The sequence below is a fragment of the Mercenaria mercenaria genome, chromosome 13 (assembly GCF_021730395.1).
Source record: "Mercenaria mercenaria strain notata chromosome 13, MADL_Memer_1, whole genome shotgun sequence".
NCBI lineage: Eukaryota > Metazoa > Mollusca > Bivalvia > Venerida > Veneridae > Mercenaria > Mercenaria mercenaria.
In genome coordinates, this window is record NC_069373.1 from 39,357,270 (window position 1) to 39,383,479 (window position 26,210).

Below are 26,210 nucleotides of genomic sequence, written 5' to 3' on the forward strand. Positions count from 1 at the left end.
GGAAATGCATAATAAAACAATAACTTACACCAGCAGCTGCCATATAATTAAAGCATTTATGACTGTTACAATTGTTTTGTCATAATAATAAATTGAGATTACTTTTTGGAGCAAATTACAGCTTGTTACTTCACCTTCTATCAAATTTTGCTATGAAATAAATTTTGCATTTTTGTGCATTTATTAATGACAGTGTTTTCTTTTCTTTTGTTTTTTATTTTACTTCTATTACTAGCAAAACATATGTTTATGAAATTATGAGACTTTCTGCAGGTAAATTGTGCAAATATAATTGAAGTAACAGAAAGCAAAAAACAAGGAACTGCTCATGAATTGTGGGATAGAAATTTAACTCATCAAGGTTACCGGTAAGGCATGCAGTAGGAACAACATATTCCTAGATTCAGCTGCTCTTACAATTTTCCCTTCTGTATTTCTGGGTTTTTTATATGTTAGGTACAGATACTATAGAAACAGGCTTCAAGCAAAACACAATGAATTACTGTGAAGTCAGTTATATCCATGAAAGAATAATTCTTGTGGATTTCATGATTGCATCTATCAGCAATTTTAAATTAAATCCAAACAAACAAATAAAGTTTTCATATATTTTATTGTTAAAGGCTGAAATTCATGATTTTATCGCCTCATGAAATTTCATGCACAAGAAATTAAATGATTTTACAGTATAAGCCATGAGGTAAACCAAAATTTAACACAATCAGTGAACTCTCACTCAGTGATCTTGTAAGTGCACATGGACATCACTTAGACATGACCTTAAAATTTAGTGTCCTGGTACAAAGCAGCGCCGAAAGATTTTAGCTACTGAGAATTCAGAAATTCCTCCCCCCTCCACCCCCACCCAACCTATTATTTCTATGTAATCACAAGTAATCAGAACTTGCATGTGGACAACTGTGAAAAGATTTGAATATAAAGCAAATGGTTAAATATTGGAACTCACACACATCTTGTATACTTCAATATTGTAAAGTTACTGACATCTTGTATACTGGTGTACTATAAATTTATGAAAATATGCACATATATTTGTTTTCATCATCTGACATATATATCAAACAATTTTTCATCAACACAGCTTGTACCCTTCATTTTCTTCTCAGTATCTTCAGCATACAGCATCTGGAATATTCCATGTGCCAGTTAGTTCATAGCAATGATGTGAACCAAGTGTATTTTCTGGAAAATCTCCTACTAGGGGCAACAGCTACGGAGAAATTAAAAAGAAATAATAAAAGAATTTTGTTTTCTGGTCTTGTCATACTTTTTCACAGTGTAACTATTTTTTGTTTTCTGGGACCTTTTGAGTTGATTTTCAATCTTTCACCTTGGCAGAAGCTGAGAACATAATTATGACTGAAGCATTTGCAAAATGTATTCTACTACTCTCTCATTCTGTTTTATTTTTAAAATAAGACAAAATAATTTCAATGATGTTTTTTATTAATGGTTTGAACTGAAATAGGCCAAATACTTCATCTCTCCTGCCCAACTTCTACAGAAATTCACTACATTTATATATAAAACAAGCCCTTGTATGAAAAATTATGTAAAATAATTAATAACATGCTATTGTGCATATTTTGCATTCTCTGCACAGCTTGTTGCTACAACAATTTATCTCCACTAAAAGCCTGCACAAACACATCAATCTTGCCACAGCAAAACACACTACCTAAATACTTTTGTTGGCATGAAGTGTCTATCTGTGCCAAAGGTTTCCAACATCTGCCCTAAAACATTCCTCCTAGCTCCACCTCTAAATTGACAAACTGCATGTCTTACTCCACCTTTGTTTTGAGTAACTTTGTTAGCTAAATTCAAGACACTCTGATACAACCTCCGCCATGCCACACATGCCAGCTGGACAAATCACCACCACACATGCCAGCTGGACACATCACCACCGCACAAGCCAGCTGGACACATCACCACCGCACAAGCCAGCTGGACACATCACCACCGCACAAGCCAGCTGGACACATCACAATCACACAAGCCAGCTGGACACATTACCATCGCACAAGCCAGCTGGACACATCACCACCACACATGCCAGCTGGACACATCACAACCACACATGTCAGCTGGACACATCACCACTGCACAAGCCAGCTGGACACATCACCACCGCACATGCCAGCTTGACACATCACCACCACACAAGCCAGCTTGACACATCACCACCACACAAGCCAGCTGGACACATCACCACCGCACATGCCAGCTGGACAAATCACCACAGCACATGCCAGCTGGACACATCACCACCGCACAAGCCAGCTGGACACATCACCATCGCACAAGCCAGCTGGACACATCACCATCGCACAAGCCAGCTGGACACATCACCACCGCACATGCCAGCGCACATGCAAGCTGGACAAATCGCCATCGCACAAGCCAGCTGGACACATCGCCACCGCACAAGCCAGCTGGACACATCGCCACCGCACAAGCCAGCTGGACACATCGCCACCGCACATGCCAGCTGGACACATCGCCACCGCACATGCCAGCTGGACACATCGCCACCGCACATGCCAGCTGGACACATCACCACCGCACATGCCAGCTGGACACATCACCACCGCACAAGCCAGCTGGACACATCACCATCGCACAAGCCAGCTGGACACATCACCATCGCACAAGCCAGCTGGACACATCACCACCGCACATGCCAGCGCACATGCAAGCTGGACAAATCGCCATCGCACAAGCCAGCTGGACACATCGCCACCGCACAAGCCAGCTGGACACATCGCCACCGCACAAGCCAGCTGGACACATCGCCACCGCACAAGCCAGCTGGACACATCGCCACCGCACAAGCCAGCTGGATACATCGCCACCGCACATGCCAGCTGGACACATCGCCACCGCACATGCCAGCTGGACACATCACCACCGCACATGCCAGCTGGACACATCACCACCGCACATGCCAGCCGGACACATCACCCGGACACATTACCATCACACAAGCCAGCTGGACACATCGCCACCGCACATGCCAGCTGGACACATCGCCACCGCACATGCAAGCTGGACACATCGCCACCGCACATGCCAGCTGGACACATCGCCACCGCACATGCCAGCTGGACACAGCGCCACCACACAAGCCAGCTGGACACATCGCCACCGCACATGCCAGCTGGACACATCGCCACCGCACATGCCAGCTGGACACATCGCCACCACACATGCCAGCTGGACACATCACCACAACACAAGCCAGCTGGACACATCACCACCACACAAGCCAGCTGGACACATCACCACCACACAAGCCAGCTGGATAGTTTTCTGACATGAAAGAATTCTACATCCCAAGAAGGGTTTGGAACTGACAGTGTTTAAGGTTCAAGTGACTGGAAGTACATAGCTAAGGGCAAACCTATGAGCTATGATTTGCAAACTGATTTTGCACAAGGAAAGAAGAAATGTTTCTGTATCATCATAGAGAAAATAGACTCCTAACCATGACCTTTAGGTTTGTATTAAGAAAGCTGTTTACTGCAGTATTTGATTTTTAGTTTAGGAACAGTAGTCAGTTTGTGTTACTGGATTCCAAAGCCAGTACTGAGTTGTTCTCCAAAATAACATTTTGGCTTAAAGCGCACCTAACTGCTTTACAAGGGAAGTGATGGTCTAGAGGTTTTGGTTTCCATTTGCCAAACCAGAGGTTTGAGCCCCACTGGGTGACTACCAAACCCTCTCACGGTAATGATGAATCTAAATTTGGAAAAAGAATTAATCATACTGCTGTATCAATGAAAGGAAACCAACTTTTCTGTTCTAACAGATTATTTTCCAAACATTTCACAATTTCAGAGTCTTACAACATAAAACCATTAGAACAAGCAGAAGCCTCAGCACTGTTAAGAAAATAAACATTGTTGTTTCTGGAATACTTGTCTTGCAACAGTATGCAACATGAACATTGCTTGTCTTGGCAACATTCATCAGGAGTCAGACAGATTCGCTACATCAAAGAAACTTGTATGTAAATATAGCAAGTATTAATTAATTAGGCTTTACCATATCATTTTTGTGCTATATCAAGCAATGGTAGCAAAAACTTGTGAATCCAAATTGTTTTATTGTAGTGTGTTTGTTAGGTATGAGAACTACACCATTTTTTCAGAAGTATTTTTGTTTACCAGAATGTTACAGTTGTCACTAAATCTGGATTCAAACTCAAGGACTCCCTGGTTCTCCACAAGTATCTGTCAGCTTCTCAACATGAATCAGTGGTGGAGAAGAATCACTGTAGACATAACGTCTCTGGTTATTTGTTACAGAGGATATTCTCTGGTGACCGAATTCATGAGATCTTGATCCCTATCTATTGCTGTACATGTAATGACTTATTGGATTGGGTTGATTTAAATATGGATGACATCTCTCTAAATATCTTCTTCTTCTTCTTGTCGTTCGCGACTATACTGTCAGACCAGTAGCCTTAATGAAACTTGTGGTTTGCCGCAGATCCTCAATGCCTCCATACAGTTTCTGGTGGACTGAGGTATCTATCAGCCAAGTCGCAGCTTGCTCCTGGTCATGCCTTTTACATCTCTGAAGTATATGCTCCGCAGTCTGATCTTCTTCACCACATGGACAAGTTGGCGATGATGCCAGTCTGTCTTTCTTGTACATGTGAGCATTGAGCTTTGTGCCCTGAGCAGAGCCTGACCATCATCACTTGTTCAGACCGATCAAGGAGATGAAAAGCATCTTCCTCCATCCTTGGTCTCATTGGTGCCTTGATGATGGTGACTTTCTCCTTGTAACTCACAGGTTCTGTTGGTTGTTCTGACTGAGCTCCTAGCTTAGCCAGTTTGTCTGCCTCTTCATTGCCTGCAAGTCCACAATAGGATGGAATCCATTGAAGTGCTACTTTGCAGGTTATACTCAGGCTCTGCATTCTCCTGGCTAGTTGCGGAGCTTTATTGTTGATCAGAGCTTCCATGACAGACAGTGCATCTGTGAGAACGATGGCTGAGGAGCTTTCTTCTGCTGAGTCTTCAACCATTGAGACGGCCTTCATGAGTGCTTCAGACTCCTCTGCCTTGTAATTAAATATCTATAACCAATATAACTATAACTTTTTTTTTTTTTCAGGAAAATGTGTTGTTTTTTTGTGTGACATTCTTGGCAGAAATTCTAAACTTATCTGATTCTAAACAGCAGAGAGACCCCCAGGGTTAAAAATATTCTGTCTGATCTGGGATTGGGGTAAATTATCAGATATAAAAGATTCAATCCGTTGTTGTATAATTCTGGAAAGGTAAATATAATCAGCAAATAAATCACAAGAATGAATGAAGTTATATCTTAATCATTTCACCCTAAACACTGTTTTTTTCTCTTTTAATGAAAATGGAATGGATTAACTATGCCAAAACGGACTGGAGAATTCTGAATGAAAATCCTTTATCTTGATAATTTGGACTAGTTTCAAGAAATAGAGCAATGCAAAACATTTAAAACACCTCTGATAAAAAAACTTTAATACATTGTAGCAGATAAATGGATATGATAGCAAATTAAACTGTTTACCTTTTATATATTATTTGCAAAATATATTCAAAGACTTTGAAATGTTTTTCTGTCAGTTCAAGTCAAAGTTTTGATCTGAAAAACAATTAATACCACCACCTTGTCAAACAAACAATTCCGCTGCCACTTTGCTCACACAGTCTGGCTTTAGGTGTTACTTTTTGTAGATTTTGAATCAAACTTTAGAAATTTACTAAAGTTAATGGTTCTCTTACTCATATTTAAATTTAAGTATTCTATGGGGGTTTCATTTTGCATTAAACTATTTTAAGTTTCTATCAAGTAAGCTATAAAGTTAACAGCTGAATCGGAACATAAATTTTATTCTTTCATATCTCATAAAAGACACAGTTTTTTCTCCAAACTAGATCATACAGGTGAGCATATATTATACCTCCTATCTATGAATCAATCAGTATCTTATATTTTGTTGTTTGCTCATCTTTCAATGTTACCCCAATCTATCCAGATAATCTAGGACAGCGACCTGTACAATCTTTGTTCCTCTTTCACAAAGGAGTGTGTCTGCAATATATTCTCTTCCTATTTCAGTTAGAAATAAATCATCCATCAACTACATAGACTGTAACGTTTAGCTTAAAACTAAATTTTGAAATAAGACGCCTTTAAGGAAAGTCCCACTTTGAGTCATTTTTAAAAACATCTAAATTTGAAAGAAAATATGGAAACAACAAAAAATGAATGGAAGAGGTACACTGAACTAGAAGACATTCTCTTTATATGATATTTGATCTCTACAGCAACATCTTAAATCTTTAAACAACAACATATTTCATTACTATTAAAAAATGTGTAATATGAAGTATCGAAACTGCCTATATGAAGTTACACAAATGAAATACTTGTAGTTGGGCCTGTATAATTTCACATTTCATTAATTTAATTAATGCTGTACAAACATTACTCATGGAGGGACTCATTCCCTATCTCAAATAAGATCTCCTGTTGTTAAAATTCTTCACATAAATTTAAATCCCTTTTTTCCACTTAATTACACAACTAAACACTTCTTTGTAATTACTTTCTATCCAAACTAGGCCACACACAATTTTCTGCAAGTTCAAGATTTTTATCTTTCTCATTATGGCCACATGTGCACTAACATGCCTGTAACAATGTAAATCAAAACCATTGTTTTTGTGTAACAAATCTTACACTTTCTGTTAATTAGAGAAATTGAATGAAATTTCTTTTACCACATGGGGTTTATATAAAGTAACTGAATACTGTTTAACCTTTACCCTGCTAAATTTCTAAAATGCACAGGTCTATCATTCAATTTGAGCAGTACCATTTATTATTAAAAGGGGTGTTCACTGCAAATTTACTGACTGGCGAACAGTGCAGACCAAGACATCCATGCAGGCTGACCTTGGTTTAGCACTGGTTGCAAAGGCAGACTAAAGGTTATTAAAGTTAGATTACAAAATGTTTTCAATTCTTTTACTACAAGTATTCCATAATGTAAAGCCAAGTCAAGATACCTTGTATAAATAAACAAGGAACTGCGTTCATTAAATGCTTGATGCCCACGGTGGTATCCTTGTCGATACAAAGCAACCTAAGTCCAAAACAAGGTCAAGGTCAAACTGAGGTCAGGTGATGTTTGAAGATGAGGAATGGTCACAGGTTACATCTGTATTAGTATCAATTCATTCTTGTAAGCGGTATTGATGCTAGACGAAACGGTCCCATTTGGTTAACCAAGAGATGGCCCATATAAAGCAACCTAAGTCCAATATGAGGTCAAGGTCAAGGTCAAACTGAGGTCAGGTGATGTCTGAAGATGAGGAATGGTCACAGGTTACATCAGCATTAGTATCAAGTCATTCCAGAAAGGGGTATTGATGCTAGATGAAATGGTCCCATTTGGCTAACCTCCTACGGACGGACATATGAACGGACGGAAAGGACGATCACTATATGCCTTCCGCATCAGTAGATGCCGGGGGCATAAAAAATTATGTCCCTATACTACACAATAACTTCCTCAAGTAAAGGAGGCAGAGGATAACACGGTTATATAAAACGCTTTTAGTATGTTTAATGGCAAATTGTAGTTTGAATTTTGTCACAGACTGGTAAAACTTTCATCATATTTGAACTGGTGGTTTGAAATGAAACTGCAAAGGCATTAAAATTTCCTACTATCATGAGACGGATGGCATTCGTGTAAGATTTATTAAGGAAACTATGAAGTTTGGTGAAGATTTATACCACAGTTCATGACAAATAACAGGAACAATTCTGACAACTGACAATGAATTCTAAATTATCAACCCTGTATAGTTTTAGGTGAAAACATTAGAAAGATGTTGCTAAGGAATAAATATGAGCAAATATTTAACATTCCTTTTATTACATGTCAGGTAATATTATCTGAAAATCAAAATATTACGCAAGTTCTGCCTCATAAACTGTGTTTCATTTCTAACTTCATTAGCATATAAATTGTACAGTAACTAACACAAGTACTTAAAATTCTGTAACAAGATAGCAGTTAGTTATTTAAGGACTAAAATTAATGCCCTGTCACACTTTTTTCACAGAAAGCAATTTTCATTTTCTGATATATTTATGAAGGTTAGGTAGGAACATTTCACCTGTCTAACATAGTATGTCTGCAGTTTATATTTTTCTAAACATGTCTGTAATATCTATAAATGTTGTATTTGAGTAGATCATTTTTATATAACATAGGAAACAAGAGCTGTCTCCATAGGATGACACATGCCCCCGATGGCACTTTGAATGAATAGTTATGGCCGATGTTAGAGTTTAGGACCTTTGACCTACGGACCTGGGTCTTGCGTGCGACACGTCGTCTTACTGTGGTACACATTCATGCCCAATAATTTTAAAATCCATGCATGAATGACAAAGATATGGACCGGACACGCCCATCAATGCACTATCATGAAATATGACCTTTAACGTCTAAGTGTGACCTTGACCTTTGAGCTACGGACCTGGGTCTTGCGCGCGACATGTCGTCTTACTGTGGTACACATTTATGCCAAGTTATTTGAAAATCCATCCATGGATGACAAAGATATGGACCGGACACGAATGCACTATCATGAAAAATGACCTTTAACGTCTAAGTGTGACCTTGACCTTTGAGCTACGGTCCTGGGTCTTGTGCGCGACACATCGTCTTACTGTGGTACACATTCATGCCAAGTTATTTGAAAATCCATCCATGGATGACAAAGATATGGACCGGACACGAATGCACTATCATGAAAAATGACCTTTAACGTCTAAGTGTGACCTTGACCTTTGAGCTACGGACCTGGGTCTTGCGCGCGACACGTCGTCTTACTGTGGTACACATTCATGCCAAGTTATTTGAAAATGCATCCATCGATGACAAAGATATGGACCGGACACGAAAATTGCGGACAGACTGACAGAATGACAGACGGTTCAAAAACTATATGCCTCCCTTCGGGGGCATAAAAATGGGCTTGTGCAAGTTAGACACATCCCTGAATAATGTCATTACTATTACGTCTTTTAATTCATTATTATTAATAATATCATTACAGAGAAAAACATTGTTTTTAGCTTAAACATTTTATGTAGTAATATCTTTAGAATTAATTTGAACATAAATGAATTTGCACATAGGAACTGGTTTTAGAGAATATAATGATTACAAATAAAATACAAATCAAGGGGTTAATGCATAAAGGAACAAAAACCTCTAATTATCAGCATTTGGTAAATTTTTGCATTAATGGAGTGAAATGATCAGGTAGAAGGTGATCCATTTGATGAAGAGGGATGTTTAAAGTTAATCCTATTATTTCAGATCAAAACCCTGCTTGTTTAGCTGAATAAGGAAACCACAGTAGTGTTGGAGTTAGTGCCATTTTTCAACATTTTCATAGTCGTGTTACAACAATTTTACAACAATGTACTTAATTGTTACTTCATGATAAAAAGTTTGATGTGTCTCTTTATGTGAGACAGTAAACATAAACTATGTATACTGCCTGAAACAACATACAGGCTGTCTGTATTTCATAGAAAGCAACAGTAGGGACAGTATACATTACCTGTGAGCATGTATTGATCGTATCGTATCACGTGGCATGTAAAATGAGATATTTTGTGTGTTTTGCTCCACGATATGTTCCTGTGTAAGCACCTCGTATATTGACGGCGGTCGAGCACCTAGAGACATACTGATTGGTCGAACCAAATTCAACGTCACCTTGATAAAACCCTGGAATGATTGCGTGTCTTTATTTTCGGGGTCCTCCTCTTCTCGCTGAAATATGAAAACAACTTTATTTTCTTTATCATTTCCTGCTTTGAAGGGGGCATACCTTCATAATGATCATAAATCATAAACCAGTATCATTCAAACTAATTCTATGAGAATGATAAAGACTGCAGGTATTTTTAAAAATAAACATAACTTAAACATTTCATAAATCTTATCATTTTAATTTTTGCAAATACTAGCAAAAGGGAGTATTTTCTAAATTTAAAATAGAAAAAACTAAATAACAAATCTGAAGGTGTAAGAATATTTTATTTTGCAGTTAAAATGTCATAAGTACATCCTAAATTATTTATAAGTTAATTTAAGCATCAGTCCTCAAAAATACTTTATAACACTGACTGATATTATAGAATGACTTTTCATAGATGCCTACCAAAGCGAAATTTGCGCCGGGGACACATTTGTTGAATTCTGCAATTTTCTTTTTGAGTTCCTCCCGATTCAGCGTGGCATCGCTAGGTTTGGGAGGTAACTTCTCGTCCGGTATTGTACCGGACCGATATCCTGAATCTGTCTCATCTTTTTCCTGGAAAAAATTAGTAACAATTTATAGACAAATCCTACACATCAATATCTGAACTGTTTTTAAATGTGTCTTACTTCATATTTCTAAAATAACATATTAAGCATTTTTTAACAGAATGGTGGCTACTAAATGTAAATTTTTCGGTTTCTTGGTTATTTCTAGACAATCATGAGGTGATAAAATTATCTAGCTGCTACAGTATAAAATTGTTCACCTTCTTAAATAATAAAGAGATAGGCATCAATGTAATACAATGAAAACAATAATCAGAAAACATTGCAATTAGGGTTTCAGCTTGTGATAAAAATGGTAGAGTGCTCTAGCTGATTGCTGTCAGGCTGTTTTGGCATGTCATTGCAGGTATGAATCCTAGCTCTGTCTAAGATATTTATGCTTATTTCTTGCAAATTTGTTTTGAGACTATTTTACACGAGGTTCATAAAGGTTGTGTATAGCTCACCTGACCTAGCTCTTCCCATTCTTCTCCCTATGACCTCTAGTGTATTAATTAGGTTTTTCTTTGAGTTGACCTAATGACCTAGTGAACTGAGCTAAACATTCTGACAAAATTTCATGAAGATCAAATACAAGATATGGCTGATGTTAACAATGTCTGCCTACAATTTGACACAGTGACCTACTTTTTGACCCATGATGACCCAGTTTCATACATCACTTAGATTTTAAATAAAGGCAAACAGTCTCTAAGGTTTCATGAAGATAAGGTAGAAAATGCGACATCTAGTGTATATATATAGTTTTTCTATGATTTGACCTTATAATCTAATATTTGGCCTCAGATGACCCAGTTTCAAACTTGATCTAGATTTCACTGAGGCAAATATTCTGACAGTTCCATGAAGATCAAGTAAAATATGTGGTCTCTGTAGAGTTAACAAGGTTTTTCTATGATTTTACTTCTAACATTGTTCTTGACCCCTAATGAACCAAATAGATTTTTTATAAAGGCAAACATTCTGACCAAGTATCCTTGAAAACAGGTAGAAAATGTTGATTCTATAATGTTTACAATGTTTTTCCATGATGAGACCCAATCAGTTTTTTTTATCTCAAAAATGACCTAGTTTCAAACTCTACCTCAATTTCATTGACATTCTGACATAGTTTCAGGAAGACAAGCTGGAAAATGTGGCCTCTTACAGTGCATTGATTAAACCTTGTGGTCAGTTACATAATTATGAGTTTTGTCTCCTTTTTGTTTTTATTAAATTACCTTAATTTGATTGTGAAGAAAGCTTTAACCTTACTTCAGTCACTCCTAGCTCGGTATTCTGGGAAAAGCCAGTGCTGGTGTGTTTCATAAGATGGGCAATTGTGACCCCTATGGGTTTGAAACCATAACTTTCATACTGAGAAGCCAACATTTTAACACAAAAATCTTCAACTTCAGGAAATACTTACTGAAGCGGGTTCTGATGAGAGTTCTGTTGATTGTGAGGAAATATTTGTATTACTGAGATCTGATAATGTTGTGTTGCCAAGAAGGACTGCGCCCTCGTCATCCTGGTCCTGTGACACGTTCTTGCACTCTAACTGGATCAGTGGCAAACATTTGTGATGACATGTGTATTGGCAATCTAAAATGACAGAAATTTAAAATCAATTGACTTTTGATAATTCATATATAACATAAAGGTCCTGAGTTTATATATCTAAATTTTTGAAAATTTCTTTAATTAAACTACAAACAAATAAGCAGTTCTGTTCTTATCTTGATGAAAAAGGTTACTGGGTATGTGAACCAAACTTTTATAGGGTGAAATGTAGAAGTTCCATGGGAAAAAACATCAATCAGTTGAAATAGTGTGGCCTGTAACTGCAAGATTATTATTTATCACTGGATTTTCCAGTCAATATGTTGAGCTGATAAGCCCAGTACTACCATTTATCACTATCTATCAGGCCAAGGGTCAAGTTTCAAACTTGATTCCACTTAAAATGTTCAGTCAGAGGAAACAAGAAACCTTTTGGTTTGTGGTGAAACACTTACAAAGATTTATTTTCTGTTTTGTTTGATGTCTTTATTGTGCATAACAGAAGCAATGAAAGGCTTATCCATACAGGACTTGTAACCTTGCTTTAGTAGTTTATTCTAAAGGTGATGGAATCCATCACTATCTGGGCATGAGAGAAGAGGCCAGTTTCCTTTTTAATGTGGAGCACCAAGCAAGCGTGGTACTGGTACCATTTTCACATCTTCATGGTATGACTCAGCTGAGGGATCAAACACACCACCTCCCTCACCGAAACACACTCTGCACCAAGTCAACCTAGGCAATCTACTTGTAAGGTTATCTACCAGAGTCAATCATTAGCGGTTGTTTGTACTACTTGCACAGAATTCAGACAAACACTAATAATAAGTTCAGTAATAACCTTTGTGGTGGACCACAAGACATGTTTTGCATATACAAATGCAAACAATCTAATAGTCCTATTTAACAATTTAGGCAGTCTGGCAGGCAACCATGAAAACAAAGAACTCTGAAATTAGGTACACATAAAAATCAATTTTTATAATCAGCTCTAACTACTCTATAATACCCTATCCATCTTCCATATGTCAAAATCATATATGTGCCATCTGCCATACTGAAATTAAACAATCCCTTATGACTTCTTTTTGTCCCATTACTTTCATTTGTCCCAATTTTACCATTGAACTGTTAAAAATCTAGACAAAGTCGTTTTCCAATCAATGTATGGCTAAAATGAGAATTGTTTTTTAAAGCAACACCATTAATTGCATATTGTTCTTTTTTAGAGGCACTGTCAAGCTATTAAAAACATTGTTATTCAAGCCTGAAATGGAAGACCAAACATCTGACATACTAATGGAAGAACAAGTTTTACCATTCAAGTTACACCATTTCTTTTTCTCAAAAAGCAATTTAAAAGATGCTTGCCATCAAGGTACCAACCAATCTGACTAAAGTACATCTCCTATTACGCTACGCACAGGATCTGAAAACGACCTATTCATTGCCTCGTTCTGACGGCCCTTTCACTAGCCCATCAGAGCCTATCTTACAACATCTTGCAAATCTACCTGTAGCATTGACTTTTGATATTTACAATTCTTATGTCGTAATGTATCAGATAGCCGGTTAGCTCAGTCGGTAGGCCACTTGCTTTGTAAGCGAGGGGTCCCGGGTTCGAGTCCTGGAATAACTGCATATTTTTCTTACTCTTTGACAATCGAACAAGTCGTCTGATTGGATAACATAAAAATAGCAATAATGGAAATCCAAAATATACAGAAGACGAATGTGAATGGGTCGTTCTCAGATCTTCGTTTAGAAGATCAAGTACTTTAGTCAGATTGGGTACCAACATGCCTTAAACAAGACTGACCTTTACTTCCCATTTGTGAATAATATTTATTACATTAGCTACCAGTCTCTGAAATTCCTTTTTGAAATTCTGTTATCTGACATAATAAATGAAATGGTTTAATCTATGATTTCGTAGAATAGCCACTAGACTGATAATAAAATATTTCTACATTTTTTGTCTAATTCCGTTTCATAGAGACAAAAGCCAGTCTATTTTAGAATATTTTCACAGAGGCATGATTATGATACTGGACATAGGATATAGACTGGCTCTGTTCACTACATTCAATCATAAAAATGTAAAAAAGATATATCATAGTCTAGGAGCTAGTCTAATGATTTCCTTGCTCTGGGGTTAACAAGGGCGTTCTTGTATGCATTTAAAGGGAAGTTAAGGTACCTTTTCCCAATTGAAAAATGCAATCTTTTTACCCAATTATCATCCAAAAATTCCCCAAATGACCAAATTACGTTTGCATTTTGATGACTGCAGAAGGAAAACTTAGTTACATTGACATTCACCATGGTTTAACCATCTAAACAGTCTGTTTGATTATATTTACATGGAATTAAAGGAAGAAGCATTCTAAATGATGTTATTAATTAACTATAAAAATTCCCAATCTGAGTTAAAAACCCGCTATTTTTCCCAATTAATCCGGTACCGGACCTTTTCCCAAAAGGGCCAAAAAAATCACTGAGGTAAGCAACGGTCTGTGAGACATACTGAACTCATATCTTACCAGCCATCTGAATTAATGTTTCTATATTTCCAAACCAAGAGATTGTATAGCAATTATTTCTGACAGAAATTTAATAAAACTCCTCATAAAAGCCCATGTTCTGGACCAGTGAAGCAGTTAAACAAGTTTCCAGTCTGTAAGTTGGTAAAGTGCTGACTGTGTACATGATAAGTTGATAAAGATAATCATGAAATAGATAACCAGTCACAGGCAATGATAATCTACAAGTAACACATACATGTAATGAAGTGAAGAGATAGAAACGAAAAGATACTGGAAAAATAATTCATATCAGGTACATCAAAATCAACTGCTGTTATTTTAACCACAGTAGATATGGCAGAACATCTGAAGATTTTTAAGATCTGAATTTATAAATGTAAAGAAAGGATTTTCCATTATAACATATTAAATATGTTTAAAAGCTCATAATGGCTGCGTTTACAATGTGGCTGCCATAGTTTTTGTTATGAATATAAATTATATCCATTTTTAGTTAAATTGTACTTTCGATAATTGTTTTCTCATATACCTGCCAAAGTTTGAATATTCACAATTCAGTTAGTAGGAAGTATTACTGAATCCATTGTTTTTTCATTACCTCCCTTTATAAAATATGTAATTATGCATACTCTCTATTTTGACAACTTCTAAATTTGAAGCTTTATGGGACTTCAAGATATTGGTAGTGCAGAACTGATTGGGAATATTTTTTATTCAAGCTTGTTTTAAAAGGTCACATTTTCCTCCAAACTATTACAACAAGGCCTAGGCAAACACAAAAGGCTAAAGTTCACAGTGACCATTTGACAAATTAGCATCTACAATCTGATTTAGAAGACAGATGATAAATTAGATGAACCTATTCTGGTCACAGTACTCCTGGCATTTTGATTAATTCAATTAACCTCTATGTACCCTGGTTAACATATACAAAATCTGCACTAGACAATTTAAATTACAGGGATTCTATACAGGCTTGTAAACCTTGAATATAAACTTTATTTCTGTCTAATTTAATCCTCTACATCATTTCATAAGCTTGATTTATGGTGTGCACTTATGATTGCACTGACAGTACTCAACTTCTAGATATTCAAATTCTGTTTTTCTTTTCAAAATAATTTTCGAAGCCTAAAATATCCTTTTCCAAAAACGAAAAGTTTAAACAGGCAAATTCTGACCATCAGATGTCTGCAGACAAAATTTAATCCAGTCCCTAAAATATTACAGACATCAAGTATTAAATTATTATATATTAATTTCTTCTTTCTGTACCTAAATAATGTCAATCATGTGCTTCTCTATTAAAGACAGTCTTAGTATGTCTACAAATGAAAGTTTTATTTTTAAAGATTTTTTTTTTTTCACCTAGCTTCCACTCATAAAAATGTTTTAGACCAGCTGCCAGTTTGAAGTTCCAAATGTATTACCTGCCATACCTGCTTACAGTTTAGATATAAAGGATTTTAAAATACTTATAAAAATATAATTATGTGAAAAGCATTGAGTTTCGATATTTAAGCTTATTCAGTTGGTTTTCTTAAATAAGCATTTGATTACAACTTTTTGATCCTAACAGAGGTGAAGGCATTACAAAATTAGGTTTCGCTTTCCAGTCTGACAAAAATCAACAATCTGTCACATAATGATCGAGTCATTTCCTTTTGACCAATGCACATGACTTGCACAGTAAAATAAATGAAAACTTGCTACATGTGATATAGAATCTTGCAAAATTTTGTCAACATTAACCAAATTTGACATTGTTCGTTGTTTTTTTAATCGCTTATCACCCATTACAGGAAGTACAAATTAGATTCAAAATTATTTCTTTATTAAAGGTAGACATTACTTAGAATATGCATAACCATGCATGCAAGCAAGAGGTATCTATTACTAATCTAATTTTATTCAGTCAAGCAGTAAACAATATTTAAGTATTTTAGTAAAAGAAATAGTTTGAACCTTGTGGTAAATGAATATGCTATATGATGATTAAGACAAATTTGTTTTATTATCAAGGTGATAAATAACAAACACAGGTGTGCCCTAGTATAGATAATGCACAGCATAATCATAATCAGTTAATTAAATTTATTGAAATTGACAAATTTTAACTGAAGTAAAATACTCATTCAAATGAACACTAAAATGCTTGAGCTATCAAGGTTCTCAAGCAATCCAAACACAGGAACTGTAAGGTAAACAGCCAGGGACCAAAGGTACCACAGGCCACTTTTGGTTACACCTTCTGAATAACGACATGTTAAAGCCACTTTTGGCTTAAGCCAGTAAAGGGCCATAAAGGTGACGGTTGGCTAAACTTTCTCAACAATGACAGGGGATGCTCAAGGCCATTTTGGCTAAACCCTTCACAATGTTAAAGGTCATTTTTGGCTAAATATATTACTTGGCAAGCGATTGCTTGGTGTCAGGTTAGTCTGCTTTCAAAATTACTCTGTTTAACCCTATTCTGACAAATTTAATGACTCTTTATGACTGACATAGAGTAGTTTCCACCTGGTAGCAGTTTTTTTTTATGACTCAACACAGGTAATTTGACTTACTCCATTATAATTACTGGATTTTTTCCAAAACATTCTCTTAAGAGTACCAGGTAATACAGCATTTCTCACCCTAATTTACAACTTCCATTATAATATTACAATCCTGATTTCTGAATATCCATTAATAAAATTCATACTTTGCTTGTAGATTAGTAACTAGAAAAACAGTTGCCATGTTTCTAACATAATTACCTTAATAGCTGTGTTTATTTAAATTATATGAAATTTGCATTTTGAAAAGTTTGGTGGAAGGGGTACATCAGCATAGCAATCAGTAATGTTGGACGGCCTTAACAATTCATTAAAAATCTTAGTGAATGCATGGAATGATTATATCTGTAATTTTTAAGATTATTTTAAATTATTTCTTACATAACAAACCTAACATAAATATTACAAATTCAATAGCTATATATTTCAAAAATGTAGTGTTTTGTAGATCAAAGAGAACTTAATTTTCATTCTATAAAATGTGTGGTTAACTAGTCAGCTATCTGAACCTTTTAAGTGTTAATTATAACTGTTATTTAAAATGTAACTTTACAGAAGGAAATAGAAATAAATACTCAAGACGTGACAACAATGATGTTACTTGCATGTAAGGAACTTAGTCACGCATTATAAGTTTTAAAATCCTCCTTACAGAATGCTTTATGTGGATGTCTTACAAATGAAGTAACTTATTTGTTAATATAATCTAATGCAACCACTCTAAATGTTACCTTAAAGTGACAAGTATATATTTAACATAGAAAAATGCAAATTAAACAAAAACAAGACTATTCTCTATTTTTTGTAATCTTTTAAATTTATGCTTCTGAAAGGTTTCAAAACAAAATAAACATGCCAAGTAAGACAGCTAAGTCGGGTTGTATACTAGTACTATACCTCAGAGATTCCAAATAGATTTTTCTATTTTTGTATTTTCAGTTTAAATACACCATACTGATAACATTTTATATTAAGATCATTTGCTTTTTGTGTAATGGCTCAAAAAATGTTATGTGAAATATCCCAAGTCGACTGACTTTGAGACAAATACTTTGTATATTTAAATTAAACTGGGCTCTGCACATTAACGAGAAACATGGATCTTGGCCATGATAAAATATTCTGGTTTCAGCTAAAAAGTCTTTTCCTTGCTGAACAAGTATATGTGGAAAACAATGGGAGATTTATCAAATTTATTTTGCTAGGGCTTGGTAGGCTTCCCTTAGTTTGTTCATGAAGATAACTCCTGTAGCAGCTGTTCAAATTTTGTGTAATTGTGCCCCTTGTTTTCTTCTCGAAGCATATGATAGATATTGAAGAGTGGGGACTGAATATTGCCAAGCTAAAAAATCTGAAACAAGAGCTGTCCGTAAGACAGCAAGCTTGACTTTTCTCAGTGCTTGACTCTGAATTAGAGCTCTGCTAGTAAAAACTTTATAAAACTTCAACCAAAAAATTCAAAGGGGCATAACTCTGTCAAAATTCAAATCATATGGGGATTGTTTCTGCTGGTGTAGACTTTGATAGTAAATAACTATTTTAAGTTTCAAGTCAAAAGCTTTGACAGTTAAACAGAGATATTTGACTTTATAAAAAACTTTAATAAAAAAATCCCAAGTTAAAAAGAGGCATAACTCTGTCAAAATTCGAACAGACTTATAGGAATTGTTTCTCGTAGTGTAGACTTTGATAGTAAATAAGTTTTTTAAGTTTCAAGTAAACAGCTTAATAGATAGTAACAGAGATATTTGACTTTATCAAACATTTTAACCAACGGCGATGGTGACGCCAACACCGAGGCGAATGCAATAGCTCTACATGTACTTATTCTTCAAAAAGTCGAGCTGAAAATTAAAATCAAGAATACTTAAACTGTGTGAAGATTACACAGTTGATAGCCCGACTAAGAGACTGGTTTCACTTTGAAATCAACAAAATAATTACCTCGCAAATAACAAAGATTTCACAGTAAAAGAAGAGTACATTGTCTGTCTGGCATTATTACTGCCAGCTGTAGAAATTCTTTATGTAACTAGACACACTGTATGCTGCATGCTAGAGGCAGAACATGCATCTCCAGATTCACTGTTTATTTATGGGAGGTGGTATTTTTAAGAGAAAGTATTATCCTTTGACGACTTCTTTACTGATCTTATCATGATACATCATGTGCAAGAAACTAGAGCTCTCACTGAAAGTGAAAAGTATCCCCATAATGCCGCACTCCAGAGGATAAAGGATATTTAGACTAAATACTGTCCAAAGGGCCCATAACTCAGATATGCCTCAACAACCCTTAAAAATATGTGACACTGTGACATCTTCATTTTATGGCGATCCTGTGTATGAAGTTTCAATGCGATCCATTAAAAAACTGTGCTACAAACTTTCTTAGCTGTGATACTCATTTTTTTCCAGTCCAAGGACACTTTATAGGTAGTTTAGCAACTGACCATGTTCACTGATTAGATTTTCACTGGAAGTATTTTTAAATTTGGTTTTCCTTCCCTGGTTGCCCAAACAGAACAGAGTTATTTTAGCTTACATATAAATCTAATATAAAACAAATCACTGGAAACCCTTCAAAACCACAGAATTTCTTTTGTGCCACAAATGTTTTGCAAAAGATTGATAGACTGACCACCAATATACCACTCTCGCTTGTTTTCGCACACATTAATTTTAAAACGCTTTTCAGTTATAATTATGGAGCATAGTTTGTACTGACTACTTTACTGTAAGTATTAATGACAGTACTTTTCTTTTCTAATGAATGCAACAGCATGAACCCTATCAAGTGTCAGCCAAATACCCAAGGGTGGAAGTGTCAATTACAATACATCTGCCCAGCAAGGGGTTCTATTACAATGTATTCATTACATTGACTAACTTTATATGTACTGGCTAACAAGACACAAATCATGATATTTAATCAAACTACTTCAAAATGAAGTAAATATACAAACTCAAGTACTTGGCACTAGCAATACTCTTGAAACTGGTCATCAGTCACATCTCAAATTTATCCTTAACAAAACTGCTTAGGCATTTAATTGCCTGAACCTAGAAATATACACGCAACAATGAAATGGTACAATATTAGTAAATTGGTCTTCCTGTTCAACAATATATTTTTAGGCATCTTCATAGTATATTATAATGGAGGTAATTCCTTTGCAGAAAGGAATATAAGAAAAATTCTGTCAAAGTCCATGTGTTTCCAGATTTGTTACAATTATGACTGTGAATAGATCTATGGGTCAAAAGATATTCAAGTCCAATGCTAAAGATCTGTAAATCTTTTATTTACATTATCTTAGTCAAAACATTTTAAAGTTCGGTTGTCATGACTACCACTGCATAATCTGAAGCCATTCTTCCGGAAACAATCAACTGCCATCAAAATTCTGCTGGGTTAATTAGCAACTCGATAAACTCCTCATGAAAATGAGTACTACTTATACCTATTCCTCTGAAACTTTATCACCATTGATAAGTGGTGCTACAACAGGTTTTGGCAAAGTTTCAGCACAAATCTGTACAGTTTGAGCAGATGCTACAAAAAAAGCAAACATTTAGCCTTGAGGCAACAAGAAATTACTGTCAGTTTTAATTACAGAAGCTTTCACAGAACTGTAATAGGTGGAAAGAACCTTTACCTGGAAGTAACAGAGTTTCTGTAAATTTACAGGGTCAGCATAACTTTTGAAGATCTTTGCAACATTGACATGCCTAACACTTCTTAATGTATTAGTTACATTGATAGTTATAATCTGATTTAAACATATCTCCTGCTAAATTTAATACAGATGTTTACTATTTGGAGAAATGGCCACATCAGATAGATTGGAACCTACAACCAGTCAATATCTTGTCCAATATAATATTATCTCCCCATATTAAAACATAAAAGTGTTCATAAGATTAGCACAGAAAGCTATAAAATACAAAACCTTCTCTCAAGGAAATATTACAAGAACAAAAGTTTAGACATGATGTAACAACAGTCGCCAGACAAGCTAAAATACTGAAACAACTGTCAAAACATTATCACCTCGAGGGTATGAAGAGGAAACAATGCCATACGACTAAACAATGGGAACATGTGCAATTAATCACAGCAACAGTAACCATTCCAATTGTTTACTTTCTTCCATTACTAATACTTTGGTAAAGATGCTCTGATGCAGCATATGCTTCATGTAAAACTCGCACCATAGCACAAATTGCTGCTTTCCCCATAAGCATCCGCAATCAACTCCTGGTTCATGATAAAAGTATTTAATTACATTAAAAATTGGTCGGCAGGTCAAAAAAAGAACAATAAATAATCCTCCATAAATCAAACTCACCGTTTTCTGCTACACAGTTGCATGTACAAGATTTGTCATTCCCCTTATTACATTGCAGTTCTGAATAGTACCCTGTATCTCCGTTGCAAGAGTCACTTAAATCGTCTAATAAATTATTACCACTTTCACTATCACAAGTTACAGTCAAATCTGACTTTCCGGTGTCTGAATTTATAGATGACACAATACCTGGTCGTTTTCGTATTTTACTGAATATGTAATCCCACTCGCCCCCTTGATTCCAAAGTTTAGGAAGACTTAGTTTATTGTCACAAGGTAGATTTGTTTTATCTGTTGAGCTTTTAGCATCTTCACTATCACAGAAGGCTTTTAAATCTTCTATTAAATCACAGACTGAGTTTCGATGCCACTTTTCTAACGTTCGTGACCTTCGTTTGTGCTGAAACTTTTCAAACTCTTCCTCAAACATTTTAAAGTCATCATCATTATCAAAGAAATCTGAAAAAATATCGTCAACTTTTAATTCATCAAAAACTTCTGTCTCGCTGTCACTTGAATCAGACTTATTATCATCTGACTGATGTGGTGACCATTTATACTTATCAAGACTAGAATTGCTTGCGTAACGTCTTTTATTTTTTACCGTTTCAAATACACGGTCAAATTCCTGAAAGTGCTCATCATTTTGAAAGAACTCCATCATTGGAACTGAATCTAATTCCAGCCCTAAAATGGAACCAATTTCTTTAAAACGTGAATGACCTTTTAAAGCAACCTCGGACTCTGAATCTGAGTCAGAATCAATGTTTTTATAAATAACCTGTTCTTCCAAAGTCTGTTCAACACAAAATGTTTTACATTTATTTTCTTCAGCACCAGATTTTTCTGTACCATGTATATCCAGCAGAGAATGCCACTTAGGTCTTTCTTTAGAAACTTTTTTCCTGTCGTCTTTCCACCGACTGCGTAACTGATGAAAATTAATCAAATCTTGCTTAAAGTCTTCATAATCATCTTCATCCACAAAAACATGTTTAAAATGCTTGTAGCTAGATGAATCCGAGAGTTCGTCAAATGGAACATGAAATATATCCTCCTTGAAGAATTTTAAATTTCTTGAATCGAGATCAAATTTCTGATTGTCTGATTTTTCTCCACTGATATAGTCTCTGAATTCCACAGATCTTTGTTCCATTTCCAAAATATCTGCATAGATGCGGCATCATTTAAAATTTTCCTTTTTTCAAACTACACTTGTCTATTTCTCAGGTAGAACTAAAAATTCATAGAATCAGTCTGCTGTTAATGATAAGACACAGTCTACACTGATCAAACAGTCTGCATCATCAAGAAGCTTGTAATTTAGTTACTATAAATAGAAACATGTGTTTGGAACTGAATAAAGAAGATAGAACTTGTTTGCCTCGGCTGATAAGCCCCATCCTGCTGACTCCAGATCCTAATCTGGGAAAAATTACCTGTGTCTGTTAAATGATATAAAATACTTTATTCATTTGATCTTTTCATTTTACAGCACACCTGTTTTGAACATACACTTCATCCCTGTTTTTAATTCAATTTTAATGGTTTTCAAGTGTCCTTATATTTGATCTTTTCTAAATTATCCTGACCTTTTAGTAAGAAGAAACACAACTTGTTTACAATGGTCAAAAGAGATTAGTAAAATTATGTTCATAAATATATTTTACCGGGTATATCCTAATTACATATTATCATGTACAGAGAAAAATGCATATTAATATGTAGTATTTACAAATAACAATCTTAGTTTAGTTGAAATCAATATCTTGTCTAAATTGTCAAGGAAACCAGCCACCTGCAACAGTTACTGCCTCATCCCCACCCCCACCCCCTCTAGCAAGCTGACATACGAAAAAAACAAGCTTGACCTCACTGGTTCTTTTCAGTTCTAAGCTTTTATTATGATATAATCATTATTATATGCATGGTAATCCAACACTTTTTGCTATTCACTGATTTTTTTCTCTATAATTGATCTATTTTCTTTGTCAGCATGAGATGACACAAATATTCAAATAATAATATTGAACACTGATGCATTTTTAATAAGAACTGAGGTATTATCCAGCCAGGAACACATGTCTGACTTTCAATTCAATAATCTTCAATACCAATATTGATTCTCAATAGACACAGCTGATAAAGTCACCCAAACAAAACCCTTTGTCAACAGCATGCGTGCATGTATATGACACGAAAAACATGTATTTGTCACTTCATTACGAAACTTTTTTCACAAAATCTATCAAATTTTATACAATTTTAACAATTTTTTGTTAGCCATTATGAAAATGTTTGCAAAATAAAGTCAGCTGATATACTTCAATTAAATTTTATACTGATCCATGCACATTGATCTCAAAATGTAAATACAGGTATTTCAAACTTTAAAGAATCAATATATGTAAACATTATGTCAGAAATTTTACCAACATAAATTTCTGCATTATCATAATAAATATTTACACTTCAAAGTGATCCAAATGACTACATTACAGGATGGAACTGATCAAGAACAGCAAGCAAACAGTGTACAGCCATTAACTTCCTTTCAAACCTTGATAAGCCTAAAATTGTAACAACTCAGAAATGCACACAAATTTAGGTGACAGCCAGGTGTATACTTAAAAAAAATCAGACACCAAGAACTGATTTCATGCAATGTCATAGATCATCATGTTTTTTACAAACTTTGAAAATATATAGCTGTATACAGCTTAACGCCTAGTCGTCAGTCACATTAGAGTACTTTTGTATTTCTTTAGTTTAACAAATTTTAAGTTTCACTTTTGCATTTGGTAGATACCGAGATATTTCAACAATTTGAGCAAATAAAAAAAATTTTAAAAGGCATTTACTTCTAATATATTTTAGTTGTTTAAAGTTTCAAATGCGCAGGCTGGTCTGGATCCATGTTGGTCGCAAATGCACTGTTGCATGTTGGTTTTCTCATGGAGCGGCTCATTTAAATTAAAGGTACCTTTGAGAAAATTAACACTAAACACATTCTGTTAAACACTTATCTTGTATATAGAAATGTTGAGTTTTTTTAAAATTTATTTTAGAACAGTGTCAACAACCTGTAAAGTGGTCATAAATATTGACCATAGGATCTGGTATGGTCAAGCCTTTTCTTATCTTAATAATTTTTTATTTTATGATATGTGTTTTTGCGTTGTATTATCAAGAGCATTAGTAAATACTGTAATGCTTTATGCAGGACAAAAGTAACTGCATTTTCAAAACATATTTAGTAAAACCTTTTATGTTAAATTAATCAAAACGTTTGCATTTCAAATAAAAAGATATTTGCTATACAATGTGACAATTTTTAAAAGTATGTTGATATATAATGCATTTAGAAGATTATGGCACATGTAACATCTAATACTGACTGTTTATGAATATGTAAAAACTGGCTTGTTTTCTTAGTATTAATGAGTCAGAAAATTGTTTGAACAAAATCAAATGACATCAAGCTAAATATACTTGCCATTTGTTTACATATCAATTGATTTTTTTTTTCAAATTTGTTTAATACAATAATATGATATCTTGCTGGGAATATTGAGAAAAAACAAGGCCATAGTTTTTATCATCTTTGATCATTATCCAACATCTATCAGACTTTCGACAACCATAATTGCTTGAAATGACAGGGTACGGTTTAATAATTAACATTTAAAATATCTAAAATGTCCTCATTACATGTGATACAATACATTTTACCTACAGGGCACAAAGTCACAGGTACTGACACACAAACAACAAACAGTATCCCTCTACAATATTTCTTTTAAAAATTACAGAAAAGTGAAGTATTGGTTCCATTAATTCAAAGCAATACTCTCTATTATTATTAAAGTGTAGCTAGATTCTTCAATGGTGCTACAATGCATTTCTCTGCTTAAAAACTTCAATCCATGACATTTTGTGTTTCTAAAACACTAAAATGTGAAAGAAAATGTTACAAAAGAAATTTTAGTTTACACAATTATTCAGCATTTTATTGTTAAATCCATTTACAACTTAAACACTTTATCAGGCCGTGTTGACACTTAAATCCTAATCTTTTTTTCTCCTACTTCTTTATCCATTTCCAAACACAACAGTATTAAAATCCATAGATAAAAACTTTCGTTTAAACCATATCCTTATATACCAGTATTAAATACACTTTTCTCATTCACTTCAAATGGAACACTTACTTCAATGTTTATTTTCGGTCAATTATAATTAAGTGCTCCAATTAATCTCCAACTGTATACCCTTACATCCAAAAATCAAACAATTTTAACCAAATGTTATCAACTTTTTATCATACACGTAATTCAAAGATAAAAACACAGGTAGAAGCGCGGATATGAATTTGGGTGACGTTCAGTGTTAAGTACACTATTTGTCACCAATTTCCTTGCTATTTGTCTGAATAGAACACTAAATACCCGTGAAATATTTATAAGTACACTCCATATATTCTGAGTAACAGTATCAACAATAGACCGAAAGTAATTTCGTAAAAAGCAGCTGATTTGTCACCTACGCACTCATATTATTGGTTATATGTATTGGAGTATGGACAATATTCAAATATGGTGTGCTGTCAAGCGTTTCATTATGATGACTATAAATATTCTGGCTGACAGGTAGTGGAAACTGAGTGAAATAATTAATTCACCTACAAAACATTTGTATTTATCTCAGCAATTAAGTTAGTAGGTAAATTAATTATGGGCAATGTAACATTAAATTGGTCAAA

At 34.8% G+C, this 26,210-nt stretch overlaps 1 protein-coding gene across 4 annotated transcripts in view; it reads right to left on the reverse strand.

Annotated features, from left to right (window-relative positions):
- The window catches only part of LOC123528701 (uncharacterized), a 39,960-nt gene extending 13,974 nt beyond the window's left edge, over window positions 1-25,986 (reverse strand). Inside the window, exons 1-5 of one of the 4 annotated variants that reach the window (XM_045308641.2) lie at window positions 25,897-25,986; window positions 21,449-22,778; window positions 11,859-12,034; window positions 10,284-10,436; window positions 9,678-9,892 (exon numbers count right to left, since the gene is read on the reverse strand). In XM_045308641.2, the coding sequence (XP_045164576.2) occupies window positions 9,678-9,892; window positions 10,284-10,436; window positions 11,859-12,034; window positions 21,449-22,604 (1,700 nt within the window). In that variant the 5' untranslated portion in view covers window positions 22,605-22,778; window positions 25,897-25,986. Of the gene's footprint in view, window positions 1-9,677; window positions 9,893-10,283; window positions 10,437-11,858; window positions 12,035-21,448; window positions 23,253-24,309; window positions 25,877-25,896 lie in introns of those variants that run through there. The other 3 variants (XM_045308640.2, XM_053521601.1, XM_053521602.1) reach the window with 3 other exon arrangements.
- Window positions 25,987-26,210: the final 224 nt, after the last annotated feature.